Source organism: Meriones unguiculatus, chromosome 11, assembly GCF_030254825.1.
Source record: "Meriones unguiculatus strain TT.TT164.6M chromosome 11, Bangor_MerUng_6.1, whole genome shotgun sequence".
Classification (NCBI taxonomy): Eukaryota; Metazoa; Chordata; class Mammalia; order Rodentia; family Muridae; genus Meriones; species Meriones unguiculatus.
In genome coordinates this window covers 106810133-106822412 of record NC_083359.1, presented here as the reverse complement: position 1 = coordinate 106822412, position 12280 = coordinate 106810133, and the positions used below count along the sequence as shown (strand labels likewise).

The 12280-nt window shown below is 41.7% G+C and overlaps 1 protein-coding gene across 14 annotated transcripts in view; it reads right to left on the bottom strand.

Moving 5' to 3' along the window:
* The window catches only part of Esrrg (estrogen related receptor gamma), a 612722-nt gene that overhangs the window by 166879 nt on the left and 433563 nt on the right, over positions 1-12280 (bottom strand). For all 14 annotated transcript variants that reach the window (XM_060364903.1, XM_060364899.1, XM_060364900.1 and 11 more), the window contains one exon: positions 7670-8085. In XM_060364903.1, coding sequence (XP_060220886.1) covers positions 7670-8072 — 403 coding nt within the window. In that variant the 5' untranslated portion in view covers positions 8073-8085. The remainder of the gene's footprint in view (positions 1-7669; positions 8086-12280) is intronic.

Here is a 12280-nt window from a genome sequence, read left to right as displayed (position 1 = left end):
GCATGTGCAGGACAAGTGCGACCGTAATGCTCAAGCTCTGGAGCTGAGTGGGAGCCTGGAGAGTGTGCGGCCAACCTGAGCTACAGTGAGGAGATTGCATAGGCAATTTAATCCCTGAGAATAATCACTCTGGCTTTACATAATCCAAAAAGCCAGCATCCTCAATCAACCATTAATTACTTTATCTTAATTTGCACTGATTCTGTTTTATGCTTCACTAGCTACTACACATACACATGCTTACATATAACCATACTCATATGTGTAAGGATACCATGCTACATATGTGTGCATCTAGCCACAAGTATATACAATGTGTATGTGCACACAAACACACACAGGTACATATACATATATAGACACACACATATACATATCTGTATGTATATATACAGACATACACATGTACATACAGGTGTGTATGCACACACATGCATGTACCTATAACTATACATGTATGTATACACACATACATATGAACATAAATGTACACATGCACATATACATACGCACATACACATGTATGTATACATGTACACATATGTATAGACATTTGTATTATAAGGCCTATAAGTGAATAGTCCATGCAGAGCTAAAACAGAAAGAAAATAAAAATATAAATAATGAAGATACTAAAAAATACTGAATCTTGAAAAAGTAAGACTATTTACAAAGCTAGGGTAACAATTTCCAGATTAAGGTCACCATCAACATTGTGATGTTAATGTCCAATTAAGTCAAGGATACATACACAAGCTGACTATGAAATCCTGAGCCTAATTGCTTACTGCTGCATATACAGTTGCCAGCAAGAGTGTTTGGGCCTAGACAGAACGCAGCCCAACTATGGCTAGGAAGTCCAATGGAATCTTGCCCTCATGTTCTTAAGATCCATGCTTGAAGTACTTTTAGATTTTTGAATAGCTCAACAAATGAAACAAAGCCGTCAGTGCAGGCCAGGGAAAGCGCAGTGCCCCTCACCCTCAAGCAACTAACACTCCAAGCAATTTAACTTCTATTGTCTGGTTTCTTGCGGAAGTCTGCTAACCAGAGTCCTGTAACAACACGGAACAGAACAGCTTCCTTGACAGTCTGGGCAATAAATCCATACCTGCTGGCTCTCTAAGCAAGGAGAAGCAAAACTTGTGAATGACACTGTCTTCGGGATATTCATTCATGTAATAGCTCTCCACCCACACGAAAAGTCAGCAATACTCTTACTATGAAAACAGACACTGGTCCAGCACAGGCTAGGGCAGGCATAAGATCACATCTGTAATTTAGATTTTGCAACATTAATGCCATCCAAAACAGATTAGCCAGAATTAGCATCAAATGCAAGAAAAAGCAGAAAAGCCAATTAAAGTTGCCACAAAAAAAAAACTAGTTCAAGCTCTTAAGTTAAAGCAAATAAATTATAGACAATAATTCTTTTGAAAATATTACTTCTGCCTTCAATTCTGCCTCCAAGCTGATAATCACAAAGGTTTATCAAGTCAATTCAGACATTCCTGTATTATTTTGTATTTTAATTGTAGAACATCACTGAGCTTTTAAGTTGACATAGACTATAAAGTTCTATAATTATTTTTTCCATGCACTATTTAAGTAGGAAATATTTTAGCACATTTTTTAGAGGCTCATAAGATGCATTCTCTTAATATGTGAGTTCTTATTTTCTGCACTGCTGTAGAGTCTGATCTAAGTCTATAAGTGTGCATGTTGGTTTAAAAAGATACATTTCTGCAAGATCTTCCTCCAGGATCACAAAACCTGCTTCTACAAAGAGATGCACGAAATAATTCACAGTGCAAAAGCAGTTGACCACACCAAATTCAGGGACCAGGTGCCATTTCTTTTCAACACAAGGCCCTCAGGCCAGTGTCTGACCATCATGCTTAGGGTATAGGTTGGGATGTTATCCATGTACTTTGTGCCTGTGGCTGTGGAGACTGAAGAATGACCTTAGTAAGGAGAATGACTCCTAGTAAGGAGTTTGTGAAGGCACCAAGGAGACAACATGGGAAAACTGTCCTGTGGCCCAGATCTTCAGTACCCACGAGTCTCACCTTGCCTTGGCCAGCACAACCCCAGCCTTGTCTGAGTGACGTCTGCATGAAGGCATCTTCTGGATGTTGGACTGAACCTACTATGGCTGATGAGCACTAATCATGAGGGCCAGGGGTGGCGGTGCCTGGGTCAGATGCTGGAGGGGCTTACTGGGGCTGGAAACATAAGAGTAGAACAAGATGGTGGAACAGGCAGAAAGGGAAGGTAGATGGGCTGCAGGCTACTGCTAGATGTATCTTCTACTATGACTTTGAGACACAAACTCTCCAGGAGTTCAAAATAAAAACTGCAGGTTGGACCTCCAGCCCCTGGAAATGTGTTTGATCCAAAAGGAAAATAGGATTTTTTATTCATCAGTAAATCCAGTTATATGACTTAACATATTTCTACGTATGGGATGCCATTTATTTGGTCCCTGATGGGCTGTCTGGTCAGAACACTTTGACAAGTACTGGACCAGACAGACATTAGTATCCTGGGATATTAAATATGCCTTAGGGTCTGTGGTCTATATAGTTTCTGCTTCACTGTTGTGTTAAAATTTTTTAGCTGTTTAAAAATCTGGAAGTTTAAAGTACTGTCAATGGCCTCCATATTCAAATTAGAACTGGTCCAAACAGATTTTCAGCCTTTAAACCTCACATTAATGTTTTTTGGGTATGCATGTGATTTTGGTTTGTTTTCCAACACCAAGTTATTTATTTTTGAGGTGTGAGAGACGAAAGGCATGACCTTACAGATGTCAGGCAAGTGTGCCACCACTGAGCTACATCCTGAGCTTTTTCTCTTACTGACAGGATCCCTCTATGAAGCCCAAGCTATCCTTGAACTCACACCCTCTCATTTCAGCTTTGTCAGGGGCTGGGATTGCAAGCATGTACTAGGCTCAGTGGGGAACTCAATACTTAATTCAAGTTCTAAGATTCTGGGGTTTGTTTCTTTGTTTAATTTTTCCCAAGTTTTTGTTTTTAGTCTGTGTGTGTGTGTACATGTGTTTGTTTTGACAGGAAATGAACCTACATTGTTAGGGCCTTACATATGTTACACAAAACTTGTACCACTTGATCACTGAGCACCTCAGCCCCAAAGCCTATATTCTTAAACATGTAATTTCCTGTTTCGGAATGGTAGGGGCGTTATTTCTAGTATTCAAATGAGCTCTTGGAATGGTTTTGTTCATAAAATCTATTTTCCTTATTCTAATATTGAAATAAAAACTTTAATGGCCTACTGTTTTCTGTATTTCTGAATTAAGTAATGGGGCATGTATTGACTTGCTTTGAGTATGTTTTCCTTTCCTACCCCCTCAAAGAGTCCAAAGTACATTGTCAGGGACAAGAAAAAAGAACAACAACAAAAATTAAAACAAACAAACAAACAAACTAAAACCTTCCTATTTATATATGAATTACAAGGAAAAGCAGACTTAGGAAGAAAAGAGTAATAGCATACCAAATTAATAAGAATGGAGACACCACAGCCTGTGCAATCCTATCAGTTGTTAGGTTACATCTGACAGAAATGTCAAATCCTTGCAAGTATTTTTCAGGTATTTTAAAGGCTGGGCTGTACCAAATGGAGATTACAGACTTAGCATATATAAGGTCCTGGGTTGCATCCTTAGAACTAAGACCAACCAAAAAAAATCCACAAAAAAGCGCATTGTACCCAGCCCACTTCTCACTGTACCCGTTAGAATATGCCTTTCTGGTTGGTATTCAGTGAAATCTGGAATGAATTGCCTTTTCAAAAGTGAAATACCGTAGTTGACATCGTTAAGCACAATTCTCAGTATTTTCCTCAAAGCATGTCTTAATGCATGTTTAGTTCCGACTTTAAGAGTTACCTGATCCCCCATTCTGTTCCTTTCGTTTATTTCTTTAAGATGGGGTCTTACTACGAAGGCAGGCCATGCCTGTTTCAGACTTACAACCTCCTGTCTCAGCATCCCCACATGCCGGGATTGTAGGTATTGAGCACCATACTGTTTTGGGATTTGGGTTTTTTGTTGTTGTTGTTTGGGGGGGATGTTTGTTTTGGTCCAACTTTTTTAAAAACATGTTATTACTTTAAATATTTTAATTGGTTTTATTTTCAGTTTTAGAGTTGAGCTACATTTTATTCCATATAATAGGACGTGTTTTCTTGTCCATCCTTTTCAACTCTTTTTTTTTATTTACGCATCACTAATTAAATAATCCCCCAAATAAGTCATTGTAGTAAGAAGCAGTATTCTCAAGAGGAGCTACTGCCCACAGATTAGCCTTTGGATACACATGTCCCTCAGGAAGTCACAGAGACCAGAACCAGACCCTGGTGAAGTAGAAGTCACACTTACATAATGTCCTGGCCATTGGGGCTATGAGACAGAAGTAGGCAGGCCTGGTTCTCAAGGGGAGTTATATAATCTCTGCTCCTTCCCTGAAGAGTTCACAGGGAAGGGAAGGGAGCCCTACTACCTGTCAAGGGGAATTTGCTTTGATGCTGCCCTGAGTCCTAAGAGCCATGCTCTGCCTCCTCCTCAGAGGAACAGGGCATGTGAAGCTGCGATATGCAAGGGCTGCTTTCAGTATCTTTGGAGTTCACTCACTTACCACTGTTTGGCCCCAAAAAGGTGGGTCTGTTCCAATCTTCCTTACAATTACCGCCCTAATTATTACATTATACTTTCACAATTTAATCCCTTTATTTGCCTCACTGCCTTCTTGGGGCTAAGTGAACAGCACAGTATGAACCCTGATGATGCAGCTAGCAGGGTAGCCTTACAGAGAGTGGCCCAGCTGCCAGCTCCAAGCCCAGCCAGGTGGGCAAGACCAGAGTGCTAATCGGGACAGTGACATCTTTGTCTCCTGCTCAAAATCCTTGAAACTCACTCTCTCCAGCGTGGAGGAAAATCCAGCACTCGGCATCCAAGCCAAGCATCACCCTGTGCCTTGCTCTGCTGAGCTCTGGATAACGGACAGCCTCCTAAAGGGTAATCACACCCAGAGTACCGATGGCTCCATGCCAGCTGCTTCTCAGTCAATACCTATTCTGTTTGTGTGCAAGTAATAACCTGTACACAACAACTATTAGTATTTCCCCCCTCTGGCATATTCTGTCTCAACAACATTCACTGAAGAACAGACTTTAATCCTCTCCACTAGTCTGAGAAGTCCCACAAGGCAAGAGACTTGGAGAAGAAGAATTCACCTCGGTTCACAAGCTTAAGGAATAGCATTTCCCAAAAAAGAAAATAGTTGAAAAGATGAAATGCCAGCTAGCACCCGGCCAGGATCATGAAGGCTCTGGGGATACTTACTGGTAAATGGTGCTGCTTTTCGCCTTGCAAGTCTCCTACTTTCACCAGCCTAGAAAGCACCTGTTCGTTCTTCCCAAAACATTTATCTTCATGTCAAGTCAAAACTAAAAACTACTAACAATTTGAATTTTCTATACTCTGTAATCCTGGGATTATAATAATGTTGGCTAGTGGCTGCTAAAACAAATCAAAGATCTGAAGTGTTTTTACCATTAATTTTTATAATTATCAGTAAACAAGATGAAGACGTGTTTGGTCCAAATGCCCCAATGTGTTGTTGTTGCTGGTGGTGATAAAAGGTATTGAACCAGAACTTGTCCATACTAAGTCCATGCTGGGTAACTGAGCCATGTCCTCTGCCTGTACATGTGACTTTGTATTTCATCTATTCTTAAGCACTGTACCCAGTAGGTATGTGTGTTTAAAAGATGATCCAAGGGTTGTAGGACTTTAATCAGAAAAAAATAAAGCATGGCCTTCTGACCCCAAAAATGGGAAGATTCAGCTGTTAGAGTTTATCACGAGCTTAGATTTGTGTATTTCACTGCTAACCACAAGAACCTATTGAAATATCCTCTCTATTATCTAATAACTATGATGTCTTCGTCAGTGAATGCTTTTAAAACAGTTGTTTCAGTGCTGAAAAGTATATGCTTTTTAAAAATTGTTCAACTGAACCTAGAATTTCAGGCATGGTAACTGTGAGTCTAGAAATGAGCCTTACACTCAGATGTCACATGTGTGTACTGTCTGTAAGCCCTGTGCTCTCAGTGACTGCAAGGAAGAACACAAAAGAAAGGGAAAAGATGGCAGTCCAATGGTAGAACATGTACTTAGCATGAATGAAGCCTGGCTTCCACCCCCAACCAATGCCAAACACAACAAAAAGCAAGTGTGGAGAGAAACATGCACATAAGAGAACTGTCTATTAAAATATGTAACAAATACTAGTCCTTAGCAAGCAATACTCCTTTTATACTTTGAAAATATTATGGTTCATCACCCTAACTCTACATTCAGGCTCACCTAGCAAGCTGCCAAACATCCCTCCTTGCCTTGGCCATTCCCAAGACAAATTAATACAGTTCTTAGGGGCTCGGGCCCTGGAAGAAATATTTAAGAACAATTGTGTCCCAGAAATTCCCAACAACCAGAAAAGCATTGGAAGTATGGATACATGAGAAGTTAGACTGTATAAGACTGGCTGTTGACATATGTATATTAGGGGCTGGGGTTATGGCTCAGTGGTGGAATGCATACAGAAGGCCTTGAGTTCAAGCCCAACAGAAACATATCATCCATTTGTCTGCCTGCCTGCCCATCTCCTTCTATCTATCTGTCTCTCATCTGCCTATCTTTACCTATCCCCCTCTCTCTATCTATCTAACTCTCTGTCTGTGTATATAGCTTACTTGGTAAGCTTCATACCCTTCATAAATTATCCTTCCTTCGCCTAATGCACCTCAAAAGTGTGTCATAAGGGACCAAAAAAGTGAAAACTAATTTTCTGCCAAAATATAAATATGCTGAGTTCTATATTTGTAGATGACTTGTTTAAAGGAGCAGATACAAATTTCAACCATTCTATATTTTGCATAGGAAATAATCATGTTATTTCTAGATCTACAGATTTGTAAAGGTTTGGTTATGCATTGCTGGTATTTGTTTGAAGATATGTCTTATACTTAAATGCAATTTCCTTGGCACACTTTTCACATGACTTCATTTATAAAGATGGGAAACATATGCCCGGCTAAAAGGGGACGATGTTGAGTCTGAGATAAAGTATGTCTAGAGTGGCAGTTCTCAAGCTATGACCCTTGGACTGCCAGAACCAGCATCCTTGAACATTTTTGAGGGCTGTAACTTCTCAGGCACCACCACAGTTCTAATGAGCCAGAAATCCTGAGGAGAGAACACAGTAATCCACATGTTTGTGAGACTGCCAAAGGATTTTAATTCACAAGGAGGGCACAGCAACAGTGGTCTAAATAAGCATCACTTCCCTACTCTAGGAGAAAAGCAAGGTGATGAACATCTCTGCGAACCTACTGTGTGTTGCCTGGCTGTTTTCCAGACCTACTATGCTCTCAACCCCGCCCCCTCATTATCATTGCCTACAATGAACTCCACTGTGAACCAGGAGGGGGCATAGTGTACACTAGAGGGGGGTTACTAGACATATCCTGCATATGTTTGTGTCTTCTACAGAAAATAGAATTATTAGTATGCAAACGGTAGGAAATAAGAGAATAAGTACAAGAGAAAAGAAATAGAGTTGGACAGGTGGCCACTCACCTTGAATCGTCCTCTTGAAGAATGCCTTGCAGGCTTCACATGATGCGACCCCATAGTGGTACCCAGAGGCGATGTCGCCGCACACTAAGCACAGTCTCTTGGGCATGGAGTTGAGCATATATTCACACTTGGTCTGGGGATCCTCTACGATGGTGCTAGAGCAGTCATCATACAGTTTCCGGACAGGCCCGCTTCCTCCCAGGATAGGAGCAGAGGGGTAGAGAGGTGGCGAGTCCAGTCCGTTCTGATGGCCATTCATGGTTGAACTGTAACTCCCACTGGCGTCGGAAGAACCACCAGGGCTGTGGTGGTTGACGCTGTCCGTCAGGGAGGCGGGGCTGGAGGGTTCCGTCTTGATGAAGGACGAACAGCTGGAATCAATGTGTCGATCTTTGTTTGACATTCTGCAGAGAAGCCTGAGAATGAGGGGGAGACACAGAGAGAGAAAGAGAGAGAATGTCAAATAGTCTCAAAGATGTAGACACAATGCTGTGGCCAAGAGGAAAGAGAGCAGCAGTATTGGTATGTTAAAGGCATTGCTCTTTAAGTGTGCCTCCTAAGGTCTGGGACTACCCATCATTCACCCTCCAGTCAATATCTCTTGTTCTACAAGAAGGTAATCAGCATAAGGGCATGACAGGGTTACATCACAGCTCTGAGACAGGCCATAAACAGATGCTCTAAAGGATCTGGTTGCCTTTATTTTATCCTTCTCTTGAAGAACCACTGTCAATGCTGCTCTGGCTCTCCCGTTCTAAATTCATCAACAAAGCAGTGGTGATCTGCAAAGTCCCTGTCACTCTTCACATTCTGTAAATCGCCACTCTCTGCTCCACGCTGCATCGTGATGCTGTGTCCAACTTTTTTCTCCCAGCCAGCACAAATATTCTTAGGCTCCATAATGATGGCTTATAAGCATCAGATTCTCACCCATTTCACAAAACTTCATGGAAGATTGACAGCACTGATTAGTGAATTATGTGTGTGTGTGTGTGTGTGTGTGTGTGTGTGTGACACACAGAGAAAGAACTACTAAGAGAGAGCTCTGACAAATTCCAGCTGAACTACACAGTACCTGTGAGTCAGGACATCTGAGACATCTTGTGCTGTGTAGCATAGGAAAAACATCTTATCGTTTCAGAGAAAATGAGATTTACAACGGGCTTCTCCTTGACACCTTCTTACCAGCACACCTTGTGAAGGCTCTGGGATGAAGAACCTAATCTGACAACTATTTCTCTAATCTGTAAGAAACAGTTCACCCTCTCTCTCCATTGGCCCCTTAAGTGGGTAGATTTCCATAAAGATAATTAGATGCAAAGACTCAATTGGTCCTCTTGGCTTTCTGCCTCATCACGGTGTAAGCCCCTCTTAGTGCAGCCTCCGAGAACTACAGTAGCCACTATAAAGAGGTGACAGTTGAGAAAGGGACTTAGGTAATTTCTTCCCAGTGGAAAGTTGATTTATGGGGATCCCACTGTGTGATGGTCATTGTCTAGAATTTGGGGGAGTAGTCATAGTATAACCGGATGGATGCAATTATCACTTTCACTATAAATCTAATGATATTTTTATCACCGAACAAATTTCAAGCTCTCCTCCATGCCTCCCTTCCCCCATTGTTTCATTTCCTTTTAAGGAAAGGGAGGATGGTATGAAGTTCCCATCAGAAACGTCCACCTAACTCTTCTAAGTGGGCAGTCAGAACAAAGCACAAGGGTAGGGATTTGCCTCTCCCTCACCGTGGAAACTTCTGTGCTCCCTGAAGCCAAGCCATAGTACCATATGTGGAAAGAAGCAAAGGCCACCCAGAGACCCCCTTGCTTTCGCTTACCTACCGGTTGTAGTCCCTTCCCCAAGAGCTAGAGAAAGAAAAACTATCCCCCTTGCCAGCCCTGGTGGCAGCATCCTCTCCCTCCTGCATCTGCTTGTCCCCACCACTGCTAATGAGCATTGTAATTAATAGATCTTTCTCATTGTCCCCCTGCCTGCACTCTGGGCTAAGTGTTCTCCTCAAGTCAATGTTTGAAAGAAAATGGTTGGCAACTTCCTTTTAATTTATAACTCTTATGTTGCCACTTCACTTATTTCCTCATAATTGCTGGATGGCACGAACACACATTATAATCTTAGGCTACCAGTCAGGCTGATCTCTCTCCCCTTCTCTCACAGCTTGGACAATTAACTCTTTCACTGCCTGGCCCCTACCTTGTGATTTCTTTTTCTCTGTACCCCTAGCCAATCCTCTAGGGGGACATTTTGAGCTGTCTGATCAGAAAATGCCACCTCTTCTCCAGGCACCCCTCTCCTTCCTCTATAATCTGGATTACACATCTCAATATTTGTATTCCATGAGCTCGCTCTATCTATCTATCTATCTATCTATCTATCTATCTATCTATCTATCTATCTTCTAAAATTTATAGACTACTAGTGTCAGGAAAAGGGCCAGAAATTAACATCCTGTAGATGGCTACAGGATGGCTCTTTGCTAAGTCACCAAATATGTACATGTCAAAGTCATGTTGTTCAGACCTGTTCATGAAAAATGAGGAAACTTCAGGTAGCTGTCTCTTTCACAACACCACTCCACACTTTAAAGTAACCTGGACGCTCACAGGAAGCTCAGGGGCATTGCTGCCAAGGAAGCCCCTGGCACAGGGACAGGATCTTCTGAATCAAGTCTGGTCGCTCCAGCCACAAATGAAAGCTAACAAACTGGATTTGCACTGTAGGTTGCATGGGGTTCTTTTCCAACATAAACTGCACCTTTAATTGATAACTTCTGCCTAGTAGAACTATGAATAAGATTGTCATTAATCAAAGGCTTATAATGTGCCAGGCACTGAGCTGAACATAAATACTGACTCATTTAATGTCTAAAACATCCATCTGTGTGTGTGTGTGTGTGTGTGTGTGTGTGTGTGTACTAGGAAGAAAGGGTTTAGAGTATATCTTTAACAAATTAAGCATCAAATATTCTAAAGTAAATGAAGGTTATATAGCCAGGGATTTGAAGAAGAGGAATCTGAACTCACATCTCTTTTTTAACTTTGGAGCAGAAATATCCAGAAGCCAAAAGAACTTTCAATAATGCTTGTTTACATTCTATAACATGGCTGAGAGCTGGAAAGATAGCTCAGTGGTTAGGGGCATGTACTGCTCTTGCAGAAGGACGTGAATTTGATCCCCAGAACCCGCAGCAGGTGACTCAAGGCTGTCTGCATCTCTGGCTCCAACAAATCCTATGGACCTTCTTCTGTCCCCTACAGGCACTACAACTGTGTGCACACAATCGCCCCCATACACATGTAATTAATTGTTTTTAGTTTAGAAATCTTTAAAACATACTCGCCTGGGCCTGAGGACACATGCTTGTGAAGCTCTCTGCTGGCAGGACTGAGACAAGGGGACACAAATTTAAGACTTGTCTCAGCGACAAGTAGTGAGTTTAAAGCCAGTGTATTCAGCTTAGATGCTGTGTAAAAACAGAAAATACAAAGCCTGGCGAGACAGTGCTACCAAAATTCAATCCTGGAATCCACATTTGTAAAAAAAAAAAAATCTGGTCATCGATGGCGTATATTTTAATCCCAGGGCTGAGGAGGCAGAAACTTGGGCCTTGATACCCAGAAGCCTAGTCCACTTGCCACATTCCAAGCTAGTGAGAGACTCTGTCTCCAAATTAAATAAATAAATAAAAATTTAATTAAATAAATAAATAGATAAATAAATAAATAAATAGGAGGACAAGGAAGAGGAGGAGGGAGGAAAAGTGAAAGAGTGGACAGCACCTGAGGATGGACACCCAAGGTGTCTTCTGGCCTCAACACCCTCATATGTGGGTACCTGTATACACATGAACGCGCACACACGAACACACACACACAAGGCTGAGGGTGTAGCTCAGGAGTAGGGTACTTGCATGAGGCCATGAGTTCAACCCCAGTACAGCCAAATGCATAAATATCAAACAGCTGAGCCGGGAAGCAGGGTAGCCAGGGTGTACACAGAGACCTTCTGCTTTGGCTTCTCAGGTAACTAACTCCTCTGCTGTAAATGGAAAGGGAACAGAACACCCCCCCCCCCGAGCTGCTGATCTGCCCTGTTGAGTGACACCCAGAAGGAGTCCCCGGAGCCTGGAGAACGCAGTTGTCTCCCAGTCACAGCAGCTCAGCCCACTGAACACTTCCTAGACGCCATCACATTACAACCTAAAACCACAGCCAGTCTTAATTCTCCAGCTCTGGGCCTCTGAAAGTCTACAGCTCTATTATTCAAGCCTGAAATATTCACAACTATCTATAAATTCAATTGTCAGTTGGTGGGCTTTATTCTAGACTTCACTTCAATCTAAAATTAGAGGCACTAAAATTCACATTAACTCTAAGAGGAATGTACTGAATAAGACTTTATTTCAAAAGAACACCTTTTTGTCAGGAAGAGCCGTTTTCAAGATGATGGCTTTATCTGTAGCCAAAGTGAATAAGCCCAATGTCCCACATTGTGCTGTTAATGCAGAAATTTCAGGTCACATTGGATTAATAAAAAAATGGTCTAAATTTAGTTAAGAATTTGAATAGAAATAGCATGTGTCAAAATGTGTAGGAT